Source organism: Hippopotamus amphibius, chromosome 8 (assembly GCF_030028045.1).
Source record: "Hippopotamus amphibius kiboko isolate mHipAmp2 chromosome 8, mHipAmp2.hap2, whole genome shotgun sequence".
In the NCBI taxonomy this organism is placed as follows: domain Eukaryota; kingdom Metazoa; phylum Chordata; class Mammalia; order Artiodactyla; family Hippopotamidae; genus Hippopotamus; species Hippopotamus amphibius.
In genome coordinates this window covers 35,705,079-35,729,303 of record NC_080193.1, presented here as the reverse complement: position 1 = coordinate 35,729,303, position 24,225 = coordinate 35,705,079, and the positions used below count along the sequence as shown (strand labels likewise).

At 58.9% G+C, this 24,225-nt stretch overlaps 1 protein-coding gene across 1 annotated transcript; it reads right to left on the bottom strand.

The window, feature by feature from the left end:
- Window positions 1–8,151: 8,151 nt before the first annotated feature.
- On the bottom strand, window positions 8,152–14,264 carry INHBB (inhibin subunit beta B). Its single transcript, XM_057747264.1, has 2 exons — window positions 13,316–14,264; window positions 8,152–10,858 (listed from the first exon to the last, which is right to left on the bottom strand). The coding sequence occupies exons 1-2, from the start codon at window positions 13,764–13,766 to the stop codon at window positions 10,083–10,085; spliced, it is 1,227 nt and encodes a 408-aa protein (XP_057603247.1). The 5' UTR covers window positions 13,767–14,264; the 3' UTR covers window positions 8,152–10,082.
- Between the last annotated feature and the right edge of the window lie 9,961 nt (window positions 14,265–24,225).

Below are 24,225 nucleotides of genomic sequence, written 5' to 3'. Positions count from 1 at the left end.
GGAGTTGTTGTGTTTTTTTTTTCTTTTGGCCGTGCTGCTTGTGGGATCTTAGTTCCCCGACCAGGGATCGAACCCGCGCCCCCTGCCGTGGAAGAGCAGAGTCTTCTGGACCTCCAGGGAGGTCCCTCTTATGATTATTATCTCATTTAATCCACACAAGCCTGCAAGATAATTACTATTACTAGCCCCATTATATGAGGAAACAGAGACACAGAGAGGTTAAGTAACCACCCCAAGGGCACACAGCTGGGACAGGGTGGAGCTGGAGTCTGCAAAGCCAAAGTCAGCCAGCCAAGCTCTTAACAGTCCCCAAGCCCTGGCCTATGTGCCCTCTTGAGAAACCACAGGAAGCAGAGAGCCCTGGACTCAGGGTGGACCCTGTAGCAAGGTGCCCTGGGACCACCCATGCTGGATGGAGCTGCCTCCTCCAGAAAGCAGGGCTCTCTGTGAGCCCACGGCCCAACCTCCTGCCCTGGGGCACTGTGCACATGCTGTATATACCACAGCGCCCGGTGAGGGTCACACCTTGGAGGCTGAGATTCCACTTAGGAGGGACCGCATTGCCCTGTGCACAGAGCAAGCGCTCAGCAAGTGTCTGGGCTACTAAGCTGAGCTCCATTTGCTCTGGGGCCTCCAGCAAGTCATGGCCCGTCTCTGCCCCTCGGTTCCCCTCTACAGAGAGACAGACTGGGTGGTCTTCTTCATGGTACTGTGATCTAACCAGCTTTCAGCATTGGGGGTTCCCTACCCTCATCTCCCAAAACACTAAACCTCCAAGGGCCTGCCTTCCCACGACTCCCAGAAGACAGAACAGGAGCTTCCTTTCTTAACTTTTACCCAGAAGTGTGCCCCTGGTGGGGAGACCACTGGCCTTTCCAACGCCAGACCAGCCATCTCCCCTGCCCACTCTGGACAGACAGGGGGTGGGGCCCATCCTGGCCTGGAGCTCAGAAGAGGAGGAACACTGTGCAAAGCCAGAATGCTGTCCCCCGCCCCGCCTCACCCCGCCAGCTAGAGGTACCAAAGAACAAAGCATCACCCTGTAAGTGGTACAGAGGTTGACATGAAGCAAATTAGGATGCCCCGCCCCTCTGAATGCCATGGAAGATCTCCAGGGGCCCTGCCTCCTTGATGGGATGGCTGCTGGTCACAGCAGGGACCCATGGGGGCTGCAAGTGACGTTCCTCAAAGAGAGAGGGATGCTGGCTTCTATGCAGGCACGTATGAAATGAAGTCAGAGAAATGAACGAATTGCTAGAGAAATGAATGAATGAATGAACCATCTAGTCCAAACCAATTTCACATGAGAAAAATATAGGCTAGAGACGGCAACACGCTTGCCCGAGATCACACAGCTGAGTGGCAGGGCCTGGATGAGGGCCTTCATCAGCAAGCGTTTATTGAGCACGTGCTGTGTGCCAGATACGGTTCCAACAATGAGGGGACAGTGTTGTCCAAGCAGCCAGGTGGGGGGTGGGGGGCTGGAGGCGGGCCTTTGCCCTCATGGAGCTTCCAGCCTGCTCCTGGGGTCAGGACCTGGGTCCTAGTTCACCCTGCTTTCTTGCACTGAAATAGCAGAGGACCTGCCCTGGGCCTCACTCAGACCCCCCAGGGAGGAAGCAGACAGCACTGGGCGGCGGGCCGGTCCGCGGAACCGACTTGGGGCTTTGTACTTTGCACTCCTTCCCGGCAGTAGGAGCATCAGTGATTGCTGCAGAGATGATTGACACTCATTTGTGTGCCAGTCATCCCTGGGGGGAGTGGCCCCCACGAACCAATTCCTCTCTTGGTGACTGACTCATTAAAGCTGAGCTTTTATGAGATGCCCTTGGGCAGCAAACCACACTCTCCCAGAGTGGACGACCAGGGCAGGAGGGGATGCCCACTCCAGGGGCCATGCGTCCCAGGGAGGAACTGGGACACCACCTTGACACTTTATTGAAACCCAGGCACCAGGCTGCGCCCTGTCGGGCTGGCACTGCCTTTGCCCACGGCAGCGGTGACAGCTCCTGAGTGAGACTGAGCTTCATCTCGAAGCCAGAACACTCAGGGCCAATGACAGGCTTTGGAAGATGCTATTGCCCAAATCCCCACGGGGCACGGGTGCTCCTAAAAGGGAGAAACGTAACAAGGTGTGGTCAGGAGTGCCAGCACCTGGTCCTGGCCAGGGCTGAGCCTCTCCCTGGTCCTGTGGCCCCTCCAGCCTCACTTGTTCCAGCAGGGAAATGGGTGAATGGGGTCAGACTTCTCACCCCGAGACCGCTGTCCCTTCACTCATGTACCAAGTGTGTGTGGAGCGCTTGTCTTGCCCCTGCCTCAGAACGGTGGGGGGGTGAACGACACAGACCCCGGGCTTCCATAGAGTCCAGGTTGGCAGCCTCATGGGGGAGGCAGATGTGTACCAGATCAGTGACTATGCAGGTGAGACCAGGAGTTGGGGCTCTTGCTCCAGAGCCCTGAAGGGTAAAGCACAGGTAGCCAAGCAAAGAGAAGGAGAAAGCGTGTTCTGGCCACAGAAGGGCATTTGGGAGGCGCAGAGGCGAGGCGGTGGGCTGTGGGTGAGAACCGTAGCCCCAGCATCGAGGGCACGGGGAGGCCTGGGAGCTTCGGGGGAGGGAGCAGCTGGGCCTGGGATCCTGGTGAGCCACTATCCAGCATCCTTCTCGCCGAAGCTGCGGGGCATGGATGGGTGCTCTATGGCAGTGACGCTGCGCGGGAGGAGAGGGAGCAGGTCATGGGCAGTGCTGGCCTGCAGCTGCCATCGCCAAACAGGTGAAACGACCAGACTTCAGCCATCTGGCAGGGCCCGGGCAGCGCCAGCTGGGTGGCCCCCAAAGGCAGGACCCACCTAAAACCCCCAGGGGTAAAGCTGCACATAAAGGCTGCCTCGGGCCATCAGGAAGCAAGTCCAGGACCACTGGGCCAAGGCCACCTGTGCTGTGTGTGCAGTGGAGGTTGCTGAACACCCTCTGGGAAGAAGGAGGCCTCAAAGGAGCCCAGGTGGTCCTGGGAGCCCCTCCCAAGGCAGGGAAGCTAGGAAGCTGCCTCGGCCTCACCCCCCAGAGAGACTCTGTGGTCAGGGGAGGAGAGGCAGCCCCTGGGAGCCTCCTCTGCCAATGGAGAGAAAGTCAGTGATTTACCTCCTTTAGGAGTGAAACCACTCTAAAGCTCCAACCCAGAGCCCAACAACCCCAGGTCAATGAGTGTGTTCCCCAGTGCCCTAGAAACCAGGCTCTGGGCTCAGGGTGGCCCAGAGGCCTTTCCACAAGGCCCAGAGGTCCCTCAGGGGTGTAGATGTCATTCAGATTCTCTCTCTCTCTCTCTCACACACACACACACACACACACGTGCCCACAGGGGCCCTGGCACAGTCTCCATTCCCTAGCCTGAATCTAGCCACCTGGGGACCCTGGGACCTGATTTTTTCTCCCCCACCAGAAGCCCCTGCAGTAACAGGGGTGGGGGGGAGCATGGCAGACCCAGCCACCCCCCCCCCCCACACACATCCCTCATTCCCGACAAGGGCTGCACAATACAGTGCACTGACCCGGATCCCACTTCCAGGGCCGCACCAGGACACAGCAAACAGCAGCCCCTCCAGAGCCCCCAGTCCCCTGGGGCTCGGGGCCCTGAGGTTCTCTTGAGAACACTGAAGGGAGGAGAGGCACAACTGGAAGCCACAGACATGGCCTCTCCCCTGAAAAGCTGTGAGGCCTCAAGCAAGACACTCCACTTCTCTGAGCTTCCACTTCCGCCTCAGTGAAATGGGCGCGCGTCAACTGCCCGGCAGGGAAGGTATCAAGAAGTGCTGTATCTGGGCCTCCCTGGTGGCACAGCGGTTAAGAATCCACCTGCCAATGCAGGGGACACGGGTTCGAGCCCTGGTCCGGGAAGATCTCACATGCCATGGAGCAATGAAGCCCGTGCACCACAACTACTGAGCCTGCGCTCTAGAGCCCGCGAGCCACAACTACTGAGCCCATGCACCGCAACTACTGAAGCCTGCACGCCGAGAGCCTGTGCCCTGCAACAAGAGAAGCCACTGCAATAAGAAGCCCGTGCACTGCAACGATGAGTAGCCCCTGCTCTCCACAACTACAGAGAGCTTGCGCGCAGCAACGAAAATCCAATGCAGCCAATAAAGTAATAACAATAATAATAATAAAATAAATAAAATTTTTTTTAAAAGTGCTGTATTTCACAGCGGTGTGTTCTCAGCGACGTCATCATCATCATCATGGTCAGAGCCGCCGCTGTCAATGTTCATTGAATGAATAACTGAGCGGGAAAGAGTGTGCTCCAGGGAGGGCCTCTGGGCATGAGGGAGGGGCTCAGCAAGGGCATCCAGCACCACCCCTGACACATGGAAAACAGCAATGACGAACCCACCCCCACCGGAGCCTGGCCTGTTCCAAATACTTAATGCACACGATCCACACCTAGCCCCACGTAGCTCTGGGCCCCTGGTGGGCACTGTCGTGGTTCCCATTTTACAGATGAGGAAACTGAGAGGTTAGGCCAGGATCGCAAAACTGGGGGTGGGGGAGCCGGTGGCTCTGAGCTCACACTCCAGGCTGCCTCCTCTACCCCCACGGGGCCCAGCAGCCATCTCCCCCCCCCACCCCCCGCAACCTGGCCAGGTAGGGCGTGGGGATGTCTTCACAGCCGGAGAGGAACCACTCAGTGCACAGGTGCCACGGCTGTCCCAGGCTGGAGGTGTGAGTGAGCTGGCGGCCCCCTCCCAACTGAAAGCCAAGAAGACCCTGAGCCCCAGCCTCTCCTCTCCTCTAGGGAGGCCCCAGAACAGCCATGCCCGCCCCTCTCCCCCTCCCGGGCAACCCACTGGCTATTTGTGATTTTGGAAACAGCTCTTGGGAGCAAATCTCAGCTCTGCCACTTAGCAGCTGTGCCACATTCAGTGCACGGCTTTCTCAACCTTAACTTTCTTGTCTGCAAAATGAGGATAATGATACCTATTCCCCCTCCATCCCTGGGCTGTTGTGAGGACTAAAATGAGATGATGCATGAATAAGAGCAGGCACCCAGGAAATGTTTGTTGAGTGACTAAAGGACCAACCAGATAGTGCCATTCTACTTTTAAAGTGCTCCGGGTTTAGGGCTATAGGGACAGACAGACACCACGGTGACCCCCCTGGCACTGAATGGCCAGGGCAGGGCAGCAAGGGCTGTGAAATCACACTGCGGGCAAACACACAGGCCACAAAAAAGGTGCCTGCACCGCCCCCCCAGCTCAGCCCCCAGCACCTGCCCGGCAGGAGGGTAATCTAGCCCAGGTTTTAAAATATAACAACCCCCATCACAGTATGTAACTGGCCGGGCGCATCACCTTTTGACAAGGAAGAAAATGAAAATGGCAAGAAACACACACAGACAACCCCGCAACCACACCCCACAACCACAGTCTCACACCCCACGTGGTCTCACACTCACCCACACACATACACGCTCACCCCCACACAACCTCAGAGACGTCCAAACTCACACACAGCCCATCACACACGGCCACAGGCAGTCTCACACCCCCCACGGTTCAGCAGACAGACAGACACCTACAGGCACCAAAGGTATGTCACGCAGCCCAGCACCCAAGCACTGTTCACCCTCAGCCCCCACGCAACCCCGGGGAAGCCTGCCGCCCCCACCCCACTCACCCCCTGGCCTCACATACTGCAGGCCCAGCCCCTCCTGCAAAGCCCACAGGTAATTTGTCATTTGCTCCAAACACCCCATTGAAAGCCCAGTGACCGAGGCTGGGGGTACTCCTGGGACCTCTGCCCACAGGAAGGGTGTTTTGTTTCGGCTTCTTTGCCTGCAAAGGCGTACTTTCTCCAGCCCACGGCCATCTCCGTGGCTTGGCGGCAGCCTGTGGCCTCCCCACCCCCCTCCCAACCTCGCAGGAGCCCGGGAGGGGAGCCTGCCAGGTCCCTCAGGGGTCCCCAGCAAGAGTTCCCACAGGCCTTTGCCGAGGGCGTGATGCAGGGCCAGCCCGCATTCCAGGTGGGTCAGGGGTCCAGCCCTGGTGCAGAAGCCCCCACCTGGCACTGAGGTGGGGACCCTGAGCCCAACCAGGCAGCCATGGTATCACACCCAAGGGGGCTGGGAGAGGAAACAGACACAGGACACCCCTGGAGTCCCTGCTTCCTGAACTGTCTAGGAAATGGAGGATGTGATGGAGGTGGGCATGGCGGTCCCCTCTCCCACCCTCAACCCAGCCTCAGACTCCACTAGGTCACTGAGGACTCAGGGCATGTCTGAAGGTCAGCCAAGGGCGAATCTGGTGTGCGGAAACATCTGAGGCAGGTGGGGCCGGCAGTTCTGGCTCTGGCTGGCCCTGCCTGACCCACCGCTCCTGTGAGAGGCTAACGGCCTGGTGGCCTGAAGAAGGAAGGGAGGGATAGAGGGGAGGAGAGCAGGAGGGCCCGGGTCAGAGGCTCTGGATCAGATGCCCTGGGCCTGGTGGACAGAACGGGAGGCTCGCTCTCTGGGCTGCAGTGGGGGCTCCAGGGGCACCTCTGGGGAGAGGTGGGGCCCTAGGCCAGGACCCCTGGGAAGATGAGGAGGGAAAACGGGGGAAAAGCCACAGTGAGAAAAGAAGGAACAGAGAGGCAAGGACCACAGAAGCACAGGGAGGAAACCGCATGGCCCTGCTGGAGAAGGAGGCCCCGCCCTGGGACAGGGATGCGGCCTGTCCTCACAGGAACAGTAAGTGCCATCCAGCACCGCCCCAGGTGGTGTGGAGGGGTCCTGACCACGCAGAGGCCCAGACCCACACAGGACAGCAGGGTGCCACTCAGGGCCCAAGTCTGCCAGCCACTGGCCTCCTACCTCAGAGTCCCAGGCCCTTCCTGGGGCTCCTGCGGGACCCATGGGCCACCCTGTGACCCCAGAGGGCACCCAGAGAGGCTCAACATCCAAAGAGCAGGGGCACCCCGGTGACTCGCATGCCACCCTGGGCCAGGGACAGCTGGATGGTGACTTTTACACCCTAACATGCCCAGGCCAGGCCTGTCTTTGTGTAATTTTGTTTTATGCCATTAATTTTTATATCATCTCAAGACATCACAGATTAACAAATGCACCCCTCAGACAAAAGCCTGCCAGTGCAGCAGCTCTCTTGGATGAGTGAGGAATAGAAAAAGACAGAGGCCGGGAGCTGCCTCCTGCCACCACTGGCCATGTGAATTGATGTGGGCCCCTCCAGCTGCCTGGAGTTCCCTCAGTTTCCCTATTGTTGCCTTAATGGGGTTAGATAACCCCTAAGGTCCCACTTGTTCAAATGTCCTGTGATTTTCTGGGAAGACCACACATGACCCCCAGACCACATTTTGCAGTCCCTCTGGCCCTGCAGGGCCTCTGATGACAGCAAGCCCTAAGCCCTGCGGTCCTCCCAGGGGAACAGGTGGACCAGCCGTGGCACCTGGACTCAAATGCCCAGGGTGCCTACCCTGGCTGTGTGACCTCAGGTAAGCCCTGAACCTCTCTGAGCCTCAGATTCCAAACTCTGGGAAACCAAGATAAAACCATTTCCCACAAAGGCACGATACAAGGGCGGCCTGATAACAGCACCTGGTATATATTTCCTGGCATCCCGGAATCTGCAACTGGGCCAGTGTCACTACTAACACTACCACCACCACCTACCACCTACCACCAGGTAAAATCCCCACAGGAAAGGACACCTAGCATCCTCAGGGCCTTGTTTCTGGCCTCCATCCCAAGATAGTAACCTCTTCCAGGTCACAGCTATTTCTGTTAGTAAATGGGAATAAGCATGCGGTCAGGTGGGCTTCAACCTCCCAGGTTTCCCATTTGCTCCTGGGGATGGGGGCTTAACTGGCACTTTCGAATGGTAATAGACGTGGCCTTGGTGCAACAGAATTACTCTTGGGACTAGAAGGGTAAACAAATGTGTAATTCATGAATTTGCTAATTATCCTTCATTTTGATCTCCTGCCATTTTTCCTAGACTCTCTGCCTGACATCCGAGCTCGTGGCAAGGGCTCAGAGAGTGCTGGGAGCGGCCCAGGGAGGCAACTGGCATGAAAGCCGGACACCTGGACTTGCCCTCCCCCTCCAGCTGCCCCCTCCAGCCCAGAGCCCACCACCCCAGACATCACACAAGGCAGGAAGCCCATGGCACTCCATCTTTTATTTTCTTCAACTGTACACAAATGTAAAATACTTTAACAGCAAGTCTATGGGAAAATTGTTTGGTTTTAAATTATTATGAAACAGAACCTAAGGGGAGCTTTATTAAATAAACATAAAGGTGGGGATTTAAGGATACACACCTGCACTCTACCATCGTTTTTACTCTACCTTCTGGGTGTGTAAGGATAGAAAAGACATCAAACTGAATAAACAAAATCCATTTATACCCTGAAACGTTGGCAGGCCACTCAAGGGATAGTTCAGAACATCCACCTCACATAAGACGGCCTCACCATCTAATAAAAATTAAAACTGATCTGTTGGCCTCTTTGGTTCCAAAATTATGTATAATACATTTAACTGTATTTTTTTTTGCTGCTATAAAAATAACTTCTTTTTCAAATGGCAGTTTCTGACTAATCATGCAACTAAATCAGTGCAAACATTAAAAGCAATCATTCGCTTAAAAAAGAAGCAAAGGATTTCATTTCAAGTATAAAAAAATATAAAAAGAGTCGTACGAGTCCAGTTTCGTCTAGTGTGGGTCAACCCTTTAAATTGCATAGTTCACGTGGCACTTGGACCTCTGGGGCTGAGCGAGCTCAGGGCTCCGCCAGGGGCCACTTCTGGACACACGCGGATAAGGAAGGGCTGTATCATGTGCGTTCAGGCGGGTGTGCAAGTGCTAGGAGGGGCAGGCGGGCAGGCGAGCAGGCGGAGGCCACGTCCATGGCCGGCCCTGGTGGCCGAGGCCCACGTGGGCCACTTCTGCAAAGCAGCGGAAAGCCTCCCGTTTCCCCAAGACCAGTTAAACTGCTCCCCTCCCTCGCCCCCTGCTGAGGGGGCAACCCCACCGCCCCCCAGCATTTCCAGAATGCCTTCACCCCACCATTCCCTCCTCCTAAGAGCTCACCCCACTTTGCCTAGGAGTCATGTCCACCCCTCCCCAACCAGTCCAAGAGGAATCTCCCCAGGGAAGGGCACAGATTGCAACTTTTTTTCTTTCCACTTGGAACAATTTAGATGTTAACTTAAAAGGTCAGACCTGGTAGAAAAGTCCCTTTTCAATAATACAACTGGAATGAATGACCATTCAACTGCTAGTGATCGGTTAAAGCATCAAATTAAGACCCTTCTCCTCTCCCTCCCTCCCCACCCCCAAAACACACACACACAGAAGTCACGCCAGCGACCCAAGCAACAGTCAAACGGTCACTGCCACGGCGCCACGGTCTCTGGCAGGTGGTGTCCTTTCTGGCCCTCCCTCCCTCTCCAAGGGCAGGAGAAGATGGGCTGCCCTGGTCCCCGCAACACGAAGCAGGAAGGATCCCAGGCCAGGAGACGAAGCCGATGCATTGGAGCCAAGAGATGCCAAGGCACAGCGGGCCTTGCCCAGGCAAAGGGGGACACGCAGCCCTCCCCCCGCCCGCCTGCCCACTCCCCACCCCCGCATCTGCTGCTCCTCTCGGGGCTCCCGTGTGCGCTCTCTCCCTCCCTCTGTGTGTGTGTGTCTCTGTCTTTGTGCTTTTCTGTGTGCTCGGAAGGCGCGACTCAGAGTGGCCCGGCCAGCTGGTGGGGATGGTGGCTGCTCACCCCACTCTCCCCAAGTGACAGGCATTTGTGGTCGAGCTGCCCTTTGTCACCACATCCATGTGCTGGTATCCCGGGAGGCTGCTGTGTGGGTGGCAGGAGGCGTCTGGCTGTGCGTGTCTACGTGTGCATTGTCGAGTCTCTCGTGTCCACGGAGGGTTCTCCCTCTGCTCTTGACTGATTGCTCGATGAGGAAGTAGGAAAATATCTCAGGCCTCCCCCCCCCGGGGCACCTCCCGGGCTGCCCAGCGGCCCCACCGTGCCCCACCTGCCTGCCGCACACGGCGTGCCCTGCCGCGGGGACCATCGGAGCCCCGCCCTCAGGCGCAGCCGCACTCCTCCACGATCATGTTGGGCACGTCCCGCTTGACGATGTTGTACTCGTCGTCGAAGTAGAGCATGGACATGGTGCTCAGCTTGGTGGGGATGCAGCAGGAGTTCACGGTGCCGGGGTTCAGCCCCCGCATGCGGTACTGGTTCACCACGGCCGTGTGGAATGACGAGGCCGAGCCCGGCACCCCCGCCAGGTAGGCCGGGCAGCTGCCCTCGCAGTAGTTCCCGTAGTAGCCGGTGGGCGCTATGATCCAGTCGTTCCAGCCAATGAGGCGGAAGTCGATAAAGAACTGCTGCCTGCAGCACAGGCTGGTCCGGCCGTCGCACTCCAGGCCCCGCTTGCGGATGCGGTGCCGGCTGTCGCCCAGCCGTGCCTGCACCACCACGAAGGGCCGGTGCGACTCCTCGCCTGGGTCCACGAACACGGGCACCACGGCCAGCTCCCGGCAGCCGTCGCACTGCACGTCCAGGCTGAGCCGACGCTCGCCCCGCGCGAACAGGGCCTGGATGGGCTCCGTGAGCGGGAAGGTGTGCCAGCCGCTGCGCTTGAGGTCCACACGCTTCTCCACCGCGGCCCAGCGCTCACCAGGGCCCTGCTCCTGGAAGTACACCTTGACCCGCACCTTCCGCCGGCCGCCCTTCTCCAGCACGTAGGGCAGCAGCTTCAGGTAGAGCCACAGGCTGGCCTGCACCACAAACAGGTTCTGGTTGCCCTCGTTGGAGATGAAGAAGTACAGGCGGACCCGAGAGGAGGCCAGGCCATCTGCGGAGAAGTGGGAGAGCAGGCCAAGTTAGATCCAGGAGAACACACCGTACTGGGGAACAGGGACCCTGCCACAAGACGCTGGACTGCGCACTGGCCATGCAGCTGGAAGATGGTCCTGACCAGAAATAGGGCTCCTGGAGCCAGGGCCTCCGACAGTAACCCAGGAGAGGCAGGGAAAATCATTTCCCGTGGAGAAGCCCGGACCATCCGGGCCTGGAAAACCCGGCCTCACCTCTCCCAGGCCAGGGTTCCCTGGAGACAGGCTGTCAGGCCTCAAAGCTCAACAGAGGAACTTGTCAGGAGGCCAAGATCTTAACAACTTATTATGGGTATCTGTGAAATCTGGAAAACCAAACCAGGATCTCACTCAGGATTTAGGGGTGGGTTGTTTTAGCAGAGTTTGGGTTCTCTCTTTTTTTTTTTTTTTTTTTTTTTGGTTAACTTAGGGCATTGCAAAATCCAGCCGAGCCACCTACCGCCTCTTTCCAGTGTTTACCTAAGCATGATCTGATCCAACCCCCAGTGGAACCTCCACTGCAAACAAGCCAACTCTGCTCAGATTTCTGACACAGGAACGTGTGCTTTACAGGCTGCAAAGTGCAGCTCTCATTTCCGAGTAGTTCCAAGGGCCAGGACACTCAGCCCTGAAACTTGAGGTCCACCCCTTTCACGAGACCCAGGCTACCCCGTGAATGGCACGTTCAAAATCTCCAGGGATGAGAACTGGCTTGTTACTTTTCTCTATAATTCAGCTCAGTGAAAAGAGAGGCTGTGCCAACCAAGAGAGGACTCCTCTCTCATCCTACATTTCAGTGACCCTTCCCTCTGACAATCCCTACTTTTTTTTTTTTTTTTCCAGGAAGAACAAATAAGGCAACTGTGTGGCCTCGGCTGGTTTTATCAAACCCCCTACCACTGCCCCCCTCCCGGCCCCCTCCTCAGGCCTTGCCTGGCTCCTCTAATAACACTGACATCTGACTTTGAAATGGGGGAAAGTGCAGCCTTAAAAGCTGGTCTTGGACGAGCTGCCTGTGACCTGAATCTGTTATTTATAAGTCAAAGAGCTGGCTCCGCGAAACGGACCAGAAATATAACAGCCCCCGCTGTCATTTTGTGCCACTGGGACCAAAAGGCCTCCTCGACCTTCCAGAATCACATTTCTACTCTGGGCCCCAAAGCACCTTTTAATCCAAGCTCTCTAATTGCATGTCCAGCTTTCCCTGACTCTGTCGGACAGCTAAAACGGCAATGCATTTCTTTCTAAGCACAAACCAGCCCTGATTGTCTCTGCTTTTCTCCACACTCGGCCATGCAAAACTTTTCATCCCTTTTCATCCCCAGGCAGCACCAGCACAGTCTGCCTGCTGCCTTGGGAGGGAGGTGGGGGCGAGGGAGGGCATTTGCAGCCTGGGGGCACAACTGCCACCAGCCCCCCCCCCCAGGCTCCCTGCCCACCCCGCCCTGCCCGAACCGGGGCTTCCCCCTGCGACCTTCCCCACAGTCCCCTCGGCACAAATGGGGCTGAGCTCCAGGCACAAAAGCCAGCGGGGCTCATTCAAGTCCTGAAAAGGACAGCGGAGTCGAAAGCACTTGCAGCATTTCAGCGCGAGCATATTTTTCTCCTCCTTTTAAAGTTCGAAAGATATTTTTCCTCGCTTGATTTTTATATTTAGACCGTGGTAGAAATTTGCAATCCGGGGCCGGGGGAAAATTCCAGAAAGGGCTCCGACCCTTTGTTAACCACGAACTCTGCAGGCTCTACGGCCAGGGAGCTGCGGCCGCTGCCAGGCGAGCCGAGAGGCAAGGGGCTGCCCCAAGCCGAGCTGCAGTCTTTCTCTGCGTAAATGATGGGACCTGTTGAGAAGCCTGCCTTCCGCCCGGTTCCGGTGCCCACACAATCGGAAGAGAGGTTGCCTAGCTCTCCCCAGCGAGGCTTCAGCAATCCTGGCAAGCCCACGCCGCCCGGCGATGGAAGCGGCCCCAGGGGCCTCTCACGCAGGCACACACACACACTCGCTCACACACACACACACACACACTCCTCCGGCCCACGGATATCAACAAGCACGCACATCTCCATCCACACTGCTAAGCCTACACTCCGATCGTGGGAAACAAAAACATTAAGCAATCACCGAGCAAGGGCCCGCAGAGCCAGGGCCACACGCATGTGCCGGGAGGGGGACGCGCGCCCAGAGGCGCTGGGGCCCCGTTTCGGAGAGCAGGGGTGGAGGGCAGAGCGCTCCGCAGCGGGGGAAGGGGAGCAGGAAGGGGTTGCTGCCCGCGGGAAAAGGACGACAACCGGGACGGAGCGCACAGGGCCGGAGGCGAGCGGGCCGGGCCGGGCCGGGAGTCCGGGTTTCCCCCAGGGCGCGCTGGCTGCGGCGGCGGCCAGAACCGCCGAGGAGAAGGGGGTGGAAGAGGGAGCGAGGGCCGCTCGAGGGACCGACCCACCTGTCTCGGCGAAGCTGATGATCTCGGAGACGCGCTCCTGGCCGTCGGCGCCCGGGCTGGCGTGGCCGTCGAGGTGCGGGATCTCCACCCGGCCGTCCTCGCGCACCTTGCCGGCGTGCAGCTTGCGCAGGGCCGTGACCATCGCGGCCTTGGGCACGGCGTGTGTGATGTTGGGGCGGCCCCGCATCTGCAGGCGGTTCAAGATGTGCCGCTTCACCGCCTCCAGGAAGTCGCCGTCCACCCGGCCCAGCTCCTCAGGCCGCCGGAAGCCGCCGCACGACGTGCAGGTGTCCTGCGGGCCGCCGGGGGCTCCGGGCGGCGGGGGCGGCGGCGGCGGCGCGGCGGGCGACGGCGGGGGCGTGGGTGAACCCCAGGCCTCGGGCCCCAGCCAGCCGGCCGCCATCAGCAAAAGGCAGGCGGCCCCCAGCGCCCGACCGGGCAGCCCGTCCATGGTGCGCCGCTGGCGACGAGGGCGCCCGCCGCGAGGCGAGCCGAGCCGAGCGCAGGGCCGGGCTCCCGGCTCCCGGCGCACCGCCCCGCCCCGCCCCCGCCCGGGCCTCCGCCCGCCCGCCCGCCGGGAGGGCCGCCGCCGGCTCACAGGGGGAGGGGGCCGGTCGGGCCGCGGGGGTTCCCGCGCAGCAGGGAAGGGGCGCCGCGGGGGCCGGAGAGGCGCTCGGGGCAAGGCGGGGGTCGGAGGGTCACTGCCGCAGGGGCGTCTCGGGGCGCCTCGGCATCCGCAGCCTGCTCCCCATCCTCTCCGCGTCGGGGCCCCGCAGCCCCCGCTCGGGTGAAGCGAAAGCGTCGGCAGCGGCGGCTCGGCCGCCGGGCGGGGAAGGTGGCCAAAGGGCCGGTCGACGCAACTTGGCCGAGATGGAAGCAAAGGCCCCCGGGCCCCCGGAGCGGAGCCGGGCGCGGCTTGGCGCGGCGCTGCGGCGGGCGCTGCGGCGGGGCCCCGCGCTCGCACCTGAGAGCCTCGCCCTCGCCGCCTCGCGCCGAGGAAGGGCCGCGGGCGGCGGCGGCGGCGGCGGGCCGGTAGTCTTCGCCGCGGGCCGGCGGACGGGCGGCGGAGCGGAGCGAGCACGGTGCCGGGAGCGCCGGGGAGCGCGGGCCGGCTCAGAGGCGGCGCGGAATCCCGGGCCGCGGGCCCTGCAGTCCTCCCGGCGCGTCACACGGCAAAGTTGTCTCCAGGCTCCCGGGGCGCCGCATCCACCGGCGAGCGGGCGGGCCGGCCGCTGCGCGCTCCGCCGGGGCCTCTGCTCCGCCCGCCTCCTCGCCGCCTGCCTCCCTACGCCCGCGTGCGCGGCCCGGCGGGGCGCCGGGCGAAGAAGGCGAGGCGGTGGCGGGGCCCTTCTCGCCCCGGTCTCTTCTGCCTGCGCGGCGGCGGCGGCGGCGGCGATGCCGGCTCGAGCGCCTAAAAGTCTCGCCGCGTCCCCGGCGCGGGCGCCCTCGCTGGCTCTCCCGCCGGCACACGCCGCAGGGCCGGGAGAGAGCGGGCGGGTGGCGGCCGCGTCCCCGCGCCCGGCCGCGACAGAGTGCGGAGCCCGCCGAGGAGGAGTTCTTCGCTTTGCTCTCTCTTCTTTTACTCTCCTCGTCTTTTCTCCCAAGGGGAAAAAAAGCCGCACAATCTCCGTATGTGCGCGCGCGTTGAGATAGACGTTGGCAGGAAAAAAAGGCGGGGGGGGGGGGGGAGGATCTCGCCCTGGCCGTGCGGGAGGAGACTGTCCGCGCCTCCCGGCTCCGCTTTCCCGGGGGGGGGGGGGGGGGCGGGGAGGGGGAGGCGGAATCTGTTCAGGTCTGTGCTGCCCGCTCCCCCCGCCCACCCCTGCTTCCCTCCGCTCCTTTCCTTCTGCCTTCGCCTGAAGGAGAGGCGAGCCGGTCCTCTGCCCTCCCCACCCCGCAAGGCCGCCACTTCTGCGGTCTCCAAACTTTCCCACACGTGGGCGCCCCGGACCCCCGCCCAGCTGGCCGGCGGGCGGCACCGACGGGCTCCCAGCCCAGGATCCCGGCGCTTGCGTCCTCCCCGCGGCCGCGCAGGCCCTGCCCTCGGCCCTGCCGCCGTCCTCCGCGCCCGGGAGAGGCACCTCTCGCCGCCGCAGCCGCCCCCGGCCTGCCTGGGGTGCTCCCTCGCGGGCCGCGGCCAGGCGGGGGCGGCGGGGCGGCCTCGGGCGCCGCGGGCTGGCTCCCCCGGTGGATGTCGCTCCGGGGCTGAAGTGCCCGAGCCGAGCGCCCCGGGCCGCCGCGCACTGGGCGAGGCGTGGGCCCCGCAGGCTGGAGGGGCTTGGCCGGCCGCGGCCTCCGCCGGCACCTCTTCCCGTGGAACTCCTCGACCGCGTGGGGAACCGACCTCCGAGCTCCGGGCTTGCCAGGACTGGAGCATCACTGCTGCCACCCTCCCCAATCCGCAAACCTTGGCCTCAGACAAACCTGGGTCCCAGTCGAGGCTCGGCCACCGCCAGCTTCGCAAGAGTGACCGTGGGTAGAGTCTTCACATTCTAGTCTCTTCCGCCTCATGCGTACCTGGGGCACAATAACGCCTATTATCACATGGGCTGGTGGGGACCCCCAAAGCAGGCACCTGGGAGCCAGGCTTCTCATAGAACTCAATAAATAATGATCCCAAGGCCGCCGTTCTCAGGCCACCAGACAAGAGGCGCTGTCAATGGACACCAGACTCCCAGCCGCGTCCAGAACCCCAAGTGCAATCCGTTCCTTCTGTCCCTCCTCGCGCCCCTGCCTGGATGTGGAGCTGCAGAACGGTGCTCCCAGGGCTCAGCAGGAACACGGCCCTGCCCTCTCCCCTCAACGGTCCAGACCCCTACCCACCGTGGCCGCGCCCCCAAAACAGTGGACTGCCGGGAAGTCATTTGAGCTTTCTTAGCATATTGGGGAACCCAGGGCGACCGAGGTGGACCTCGGCCTCCAGCTTAGAGCTCCCCCCAGCCCCCTAGGCCCCTCATCGCAAGCTTCTCGGGCCAGCCGGCCGCTGTGGCGCTCAGCCCGGACCGCAGCCTCACCGAGGCCCGCAAGTCTGGAGGCCGAGCGCCCCCTCCCTCCCGATCCGGGGAACCGACCCAAAGATGCGTGTGGGCCGCTCAGGCGGTGCAAAAATGGGGCGGGTCTGGGTTTACCAACCCAAAGTCTGAGGCAGGGGCCCAGGAGGGTGGCAGCCCTTCTGACTCCTTAGTGCTTCCTCCAGATCCCAATTTCTGCCACTCCCAAACTCACAGCACTCTGTGCCCTTGGGTTTCCACCCCACGTGCTGTCCCAGAGCCTGGGATCCCTGGGCAGAAGGGAGATGCTTCTGCCTCCTGAGCCACCTTCCACATGGTGGCCCTGAGCCAGGCCAGGCCCACGTTTATGATTCTGCTTGCATCTTCCACTCGGCGCATATGCTCTGGTCTTCTGATTTTTTCCACCATCACAGCCACTAGCCTACTTGGCAAACCTCGCCCTCGGTCTTCAAGACCCAGCCCAATCTCTTCTCCTTGGTGAAGCCAGCCATGGCCTTCCTGTGCCCTGTAGTTATTTGCCAGATCAGACCTCTCAGCCCAGTGCCTCAGTGTTACCTCTTCACCTGTCTGTCTCCTGCCTGCGGCCTCAGGCTGCTGGAGGACAAGGACCAGGCCTCTGTCTGATGCCAAACCTGACAGATAGTCAGGGGAGCTTATTGAAGAATGCTTGGTTGGTTGGTTGATTGATTGATTGATTGACAGAGAGAAGTCATTAGGCCACTGAAGGATTTAACACCCCCACTCCCCAGCACAAGCTCACAGTAGTGTTCCTTGCCTGCTGGGTTACAACCCTTCCTGTGAGTTCCACCTGGGCTGGACAGAGCTAGGGAAACAGAGGAGGCTCCACACCTTTGGTAAATTACAGCACCCTGCCCATCACCCTGGCACTGGGACGATGCAAAAGCCACCGTGTCCTTACTGGTAGGAGGAGGGACGAGGAGGTTGAGAGGAGGGTCCACATTTTGCTCCCCTAATGGAGGCGCTGTCAGCCCCACTGCCAGTCATCTGCTAGGAGGGAACTGGGTCAAGCGGTAGTCAGAAACCATCTGCTCGAGAAGCTGGGATTATCCCGCCCTCTGCTGATCCCCCAGCCCGCAGGAGCCAAGGGTGTAAATTGAGTTACTCCAGATCGCCTTGTGCTTTGGGGGGGAGGGGGCGGGTAGCCCCTCATCCCCTACTGAGGGGCAAGGACCTTTTCCTGTTGCTTCAAAGCCTCATTTAGCACTGGACTCCATTCTCCTTTAGATTGAGGGTGACCTCAGCCCTCAATCTGAGCCAGGGATGTGACAGGCACCTGTCAATTTTGAATACAATAAGGCACATCAGTGCTGCAGCCAACGCCCTCCACATGGCTGCAGGACCAGGCCGCCCCCACACAGAATGCTGGCTCCCTGACACCATCAAGGAACTCGGGCCCAATGGGGAAGGCAGGAAGAAACATGGCGACACCGTGGACACAGGCTCACAGGATGGAGAGGGTGTCCTCGGGGAGCTCAGCGCACTTGCTCTGACAGTCGTTTTTGGTTTGTTTTTGTCTTGTTTTGTTTTGCATAACCCATAGCTCAGTGCCAATTTGGAGCTGATGAAGATGTCCAAAAGTGACAAAGCAAACCATAAAAGTGAGCCTCGGCGCGCAATTCTTCGCCACACGGCCCCTGCAGAGCGTTGGGGCGAAGTCCTTCACAGCAGTGGGCACTCAGGGCCTGGGATGGAGAAAGGCCTCTGTCTGAGTTGCGCTTAGGGACCTGTGTTCACTTCTCCACTGCTGGTCGAGAAGCCACACTTGCCAGATATCACCATCATGCGTCATGACTCTGGAGAGCAGCTCGCCTTCTGAACAGGAGGAGCTTCGTGCCAGACCAGACAAGACGGCCTGCCCACCGGCAGCTCCAGGCACAGGAGCGGCGCCGCCCAGAGCCAGGTGCTAAGCAGGGTTGAGCCGGGGAGCCGCAAGGGACAAATGACCACCAGCTGACCTTTGTAAATGTGCAGCCACCAACACAGAGCCCTCTCAGGACACTCCAAGGCCACCTCTTGCCTTGCGGTCTGGAGGCAATTCCTGGATGAGAGAGTGGGTGTGGGGGGGTTCCTTTGATGAGGCAGCCCCATATTTCTCACCAGGGCAGCTGGCTGGTACCCCCCCTTCTGAGAGCCCCAGCAGCCCTCCACATCCTCAGGTCCGCCGCCCTGGCCTCCAAGGATGCCTGTCATTCTGAAGCTCAGGGGCTCCAGAGCCGAGGCCACCTGTGCCAAGAGCAGCCATGCCCAGCACCCAGCTCAGTGCTGCTCGGGGCCGTTTGTGAACTGAAGTCAATGTATCACACATAACAGATGACGCCGAGGCACCCTTGTGTGACCTGGCCAGTGGGCCTGGGGTTCAGACGCAGACCCCCGAGTTCCAGTGGTCCCACAGGGCAGCCTGCCTCATGTATGCCCCTCCCCCGCTTCCCACCCGGCACGAGCATCTGACACGGGCACGTCATCCTTTTGCGTAGCCCTGTGCTGTTCCTAAACCAGCTCCAACACACAACCACCTTGCAGACCTTCGCACCTAGTCATTCCTCTTGACCTGATTCCCTCAGCCTCCGGCCCCCTGACATCTACTATCTGTTAGCAAGAACCACACAGATCATTGCGTTCCCAGTTCCATTCTTGGGAAGGGGCTAGCTTGAGGGGACAGGGGAGCCTCCGTCCACTTCCCCAAGAAGGTTGGGGGTGGGGATGCCAGGAGTAGGATTCTACGTGTTTTGAATGCTCAGGAAGTATTTCAACAGCAGGCTCTGTAGGGATGGCTGTCCAAGTTGGTATATTTTCTAGAAAAATCGAAATGCTAAATACAGCGTTTCGTGAGTGTCCCGCTTCAAATTGCTCATCACAAACTAGTCCTGGCACAGAATTCCTTCCCATTCACTCAGTAGCCATGCTGCGCTAGCTGCAGGGGATCCAGTAAGGCAGAATCAAAGTCCCGACCATGGTCACCCTCCCCACAGTGCACTGGGGAGACCGGGCCACGCACTGGGCGGCTCAGCAGCTAGCTGGCACCTGCAGTGCAGCCAGGGCCAGGACAAAGCGCCCCGCCCTCTGCCAGGTGTCTCGGAGGACTGAGCCTTGAAGCAGGAGGAGGCACATCCAGGTGGACGAGAGAGAGAGAGAGAGAGAGAGAGAGAGAGAGAGAGAGAGAAGATGGGCCAGGAGGGGGCCCGCGTGATGAGAACATATGGTCCAGGTGAAGAGCAAGGGCAAGTCCACGGGAGCGAGGCTGGGGAGGGGACTTGTCTGCCCAGAAAGGGGTGTCAAGGCTGGGGGGGCATGTGGCCCCTCACAAGAGTGTCTGAGGAAGATCTTGGCAGCATTGGGGTGGCTGGGAGACACCCCCCTCCCATCTGGGGAAACAGAGAGGACCACAAGGAAGGAAGGCAGGGGATTGGACCCTTTCCCACAAGACACGGGGCCTGAGCAGCTAGTGGCAGGTGGGAGCTGAGCAGGAAGACTCAAGGCTCTCCCCAACCCTATTTCTGCCGTGAGGGGTCCTGTCTACAGCTCCCAGGTACCTACGTGTGGCCAGAACGCAAAGAGCTGGTTATTTTTCAGCTAACACAGACAAAGGGAGCATTTCTAAAGTTTCTTTCCTTTGGGTCTCCAAACCCAACTGTGTCCACTTTGGGAACACTTGGGTCCCAGCATCGAACTCCCTTTCAATGGCATTCCTCGGTCCTCCACCGTTCTTGAACTTCAGAGCTGGCCTTTGCGTCTGCGCCTTGAGGGATGAGGCGTGCCAGACCCGTCCAGTGAGCTGCCAGCCAAGAAAAATGCACGGCTGAACCAAGACAGCATTTCTCAGGTTCTAATGTGAGAGAGAAACAAGACAGAAAAAAAATAGGGAAATTATCCTCATGTACAGGTATAGACAAGACACCCTTTTTGCTTTTTAAATAAGACCAATGAACGTGTTTGTCCATTTATGTATATGAAGCTAAGGACCTTTATTCCCAAAGGCCACTCCATCCCCTTAGTGCATCCCATATCCCTATAGATCCATACTCAGCAGGCTTCCACAGTAAAGCAACTCAGAAAGAGGCCATCATAATGCTATGCTCCATGCATTTTCTCCCTTCCTTACAGAAGACTCTAATTGAACTCCTATAGTCAGCAAAACAGTCTCTGTGTAGCCGTTGATGGGAACTCTGAAGGGGAACCACTGTGGGTGTAGAAGAAAAAAAAAACAGGTGCCGTTACCAGTTATGTCTCCCCCACAGCCCAGGCCTGTTGACTGGCTCATGAAACAGTGTTAGTGTCCTCTCCATATTCAGCCCTTTCCCTCCAGAAGGTCAGCCCCCCAGGCCGGGCCCTGAAGCCCTGGCAAGTCAGGTGCTAATCTGAGAAAAGAGGCATTTCTTACAGCCCTCCTTGGGCCCGAGTGCATTTAGCTCCTTTAGCCCCTTCCCTTCCCCATACATTAGCTTATGGGTTGAAATCCTGGAGGAAAAAAAAGAGACTGAAAAGGGAAGGATCAGATTTTTGCTTGATGTATAAATGTATTTATATCTAATTAGGAGACCCCACTGTGAAGAGGGTAAAGTGTTTTCGTTCTGGCCTATTGAAGGACAGATACCTATTGTGTGCTTGTTCTCTGAGCTGGTGAAAGAGACCCAGAATCGGTCTGCGTTAGCACCACCAATAGAACCATGAGCAGGACCCTGGCTAACAGGGAGCGTCCTCGGGGCTCCCCCTGTCCGCGGGGCCCCTCGGCCCAGAGGTTTTTCATGCCAGCTGTTCTCAAGCCGGGGATTTGAGGATTTGCCCTGTTCTACTTTTCCAAAAAAAAAAAAAAAGAGAGAGAAAGAAAGGAGAAGAAAAAGAAAGGAAGGAAGGGAGGGAGGGAGAGAGAGACAGAGAGGGAAAGAGGGAAAGAGGGAAGGAAAGGAAAGGAAAGGAAAGGAAAGGAAAGGAAAGGAAAGGAAAGGAAAGGAAAGGAAAGGAAAGGAAAGGAAAGGAAAGGAAAGGAAAGGGAAGGAAAGGAAAGGAAAGGAAAAAGGAAAGGAAAGGAAAGGAATCAGCATCTTTAGGATGAAGACACACAACTAACCTTCTGTACAATGGATAAAAGAGCACACTTTCATTTGAGCATCACCTCCCTTAGAGGGTCTAATGCTTCTGGAACCCCCGCAACTTCCAATTCACTCAGAAATAACAGCACAGCGCAAGGAACTTAAAAATAAAAAGAAGCTGCCGGTGCCTTGGCTTTCAGCAGGGACACAGGTGTGAAACGCTGGTCCACTGACAATCACTATCACTAGTCAGAAGAAGCTAAGAATGTGCATCCATGCAGAATCTCTTTATGACAATGTTTCTAAGTAATGTGGTCAAACTCCCATTTGCCTAAGCTCAGCTCCCCAAGAACCCTGTATCAATTCAATATAGAAATGCTCGGACACACTCGCCATCTTGCACACAGTGGGAGTAACTCACCCTTTCCAGCCACAAGGAAGGGGTGGGTGCTCTGGGTTCAGGGCCCCTCCGCGTCATCTGCAACCTTCCCGATGCCTCCATCTTTTCTTCCCAGTGTGCTCTTTTATCCATTGTACAGAATACCTTTGTGCAGGGGACCTAGTAGGGACAGAGCAGTGTGCCAGTGAGGACGGTGCTGTGGCAACGTCCTGCCTTCAGCTCAGGGAGCTGGGAGAGCTGTGGCCCCCGGCGGCGGCGGCAAGCCCTGGACCCTGCAGAAGGTGGCCTGTCTGGAGCAGGTGAGGGGGAGTGCCCTGTGCCAGCACTGTGGGGTCTGCAGAGGATGGAGGGAAGAGGGGAGCCCGGGGTTGGCGTGACCCTGGAGGAGGTAGGGCGAAGCCGTTCAGGGTCAGGGAGGGGTGACCGGCTGGGGCCTTCCAGACAGCAGATCCTTGTGCCTTCTGAACACAGAGCAGAAAGACCCAAGCAGGGTCATGGTGACTTTGCAGGACTGCACCCGCCCACGGTAGCCCGGAGAGCGAGGAGACATACAGCTGAGATGGGGTGACCACCCATATATGGAGCAGGAAACAGAAAAGGAGCAGTCAGGGAGGTGGAAGAAAAGCCAGGACAGGGCAGTGGCCCACAGCCAGAGGTGCTGTAGGAGCAGGGGTGGCCGGAGATGCCAAGTGCAGCAGGCGGATCCCAGAAGGGGGTGGGATACGGCGCTGGAGCACAACCTGGGCCAGGGGATGGGTGGTCTCCAGAGGAGCACCCTGCCCCAAGGGAAGGGGACCTGAGGCTGCGAAAGGGCACTGTGCCCCTCCTGACCCGGCAGCGGACCCAGAGCTGCAGCACCGCGATCGGGGGGCTTTGCAGGGGGTCAGCCTCCACAAGTAGGGGCCGGGGGATGGCCGATTCTCAAAAGTAGAGGCAAGCAGACTGGATGAGGGCCTGGGGGCAGCCCTCAGGCCCACGTCCCTGGGGGAGAGGACTGCCTGGGTACCTTACACTGAGAGATAGAAATGAAGCCCCAAACTAAAGCCCAGCCCAGGAGCTGGAGGGCATGGATGGGGGGCCTGGGAAGGTCACTGCAGGAACTGAATTCAAAGGGCTGGATGGGGTGTGTGTGTGTGTATGTGTGTGTGTGTGTGTCTTGGGTGTGGGATGTGGGTCTATGTGTGCGTGTGTGTTGGGTATGGGTCTGTGTGTGTGTGTGTGTTGGGTGTAGGTCTGTGTGTGTTGGGTGTGGGTCTATGTGTGTGTGTGTTGGGTGTAGGTCTGTGTGTGTGTCTCAAGGTACTTTTGCCAACAAGATTAAGAGCGAAGGAAACAATATTAAGGCCCCTTTCCGCCCTATACAAACTCACTCCTGACTTCAGAAGAGACTTAGAAGGCAGAATTCATAGGACTTTGTGATTGAGGAGGAAGAGATGGAGAAGGGGGAGTCAGGAACAGCAGGTGTCTTCGTGGAGACCATTCCCGTGGGCAGGTTGGATGTCAGAGGTGATCATCCTTGGCTTTGGCAGTGTGGCCGCCACCCCAAAACGGGACCCACTGGATGGGAAAGCACAGACTTGCCCAGGGCCACCACTTTCCTGCGTCCCCACAGCCACAGAAATAAAAAGTTCCCCAGATCCCCCAGAATGACTTTCCCTAGAAACATCAGGAAGATGTGGTCTGCAGAATATGGCCATCAGAGGCTCCAAAGGAAACAGCTGGGTGATTCTCCCAGAGCTGCCCCGTGAGCCTCCGCCCTGGGGAAGGGGGCTGTGTGGACGGCGTGCCTCTGGCCTGATTAATCAAGAGCAGGGGGGTCAGCGTGGGACTCATGAGACAAAGCAGCGCTGGCCTTGCCTGCCACCCACAACGTGCAGGCATGCTCCTGGCATATCCAGGAGGAAGAGTCATTCTCCAATAGTTAACCCTTATCTATAACCGCGCTCCATCCTGTAGTCTTTATAGGGGTCTCTGCTGTCGAGGAAGCAGTTCAAACTCCTTGTGATGCCTCAAGCCTTCTCATCTGCTCCTGCTGCCTCTCCAGCTTCTCTCTCTCTGTCTCTGGCTCTCTCTCTCTCTCTCCTGCAGCCACTGGGAACCACTTCTAGTGATCGGAATAGCCGTGTATCTCTAGGAAAACCACTCATCCTAGCTTTCCTGGGACAAAGGAATTTTCCGGGATGTGGGACTTTCCATGGCTGGTCCCAGACAAACCGGGACAGTGGGTCATACTGGGTGCCTCACCGCTTCCATCTTCACTGATGCTATTAGCCCCACCTGCAGCATCCTTCCCCTGAACCTGGTCTTCCAGGAACACACGCTGTCCAAACTTGCCTCCACAAATCTCCTCCGAGTCAGCTCCTGCCTCTGATGAAATGGACAAGCTGCCCCATCCTCGGTGCCCTCCTGGTAGCCAGCTCTTCAGTACTTGCCTGTCCATATGAGCTCAAT

Excerpts from the sequence above, each read along its gene's own strand:
- INHBB (XM_057747264.1), bottom strand. The coding sequence starts at position 13,766 with ATGGACGGGCTGCCCGGTCGGGCGCTGGGGGCCGCCTGCCTTTTGCTG. Across the intron at positions 10,859-13,315 it reads CATCAGCTTCGCCGAGACAG|ATGGCCTGGCCTCCTCTCGG; the intron begins GTGGGTCGGTCC and ends ACTTCTCCGCAG.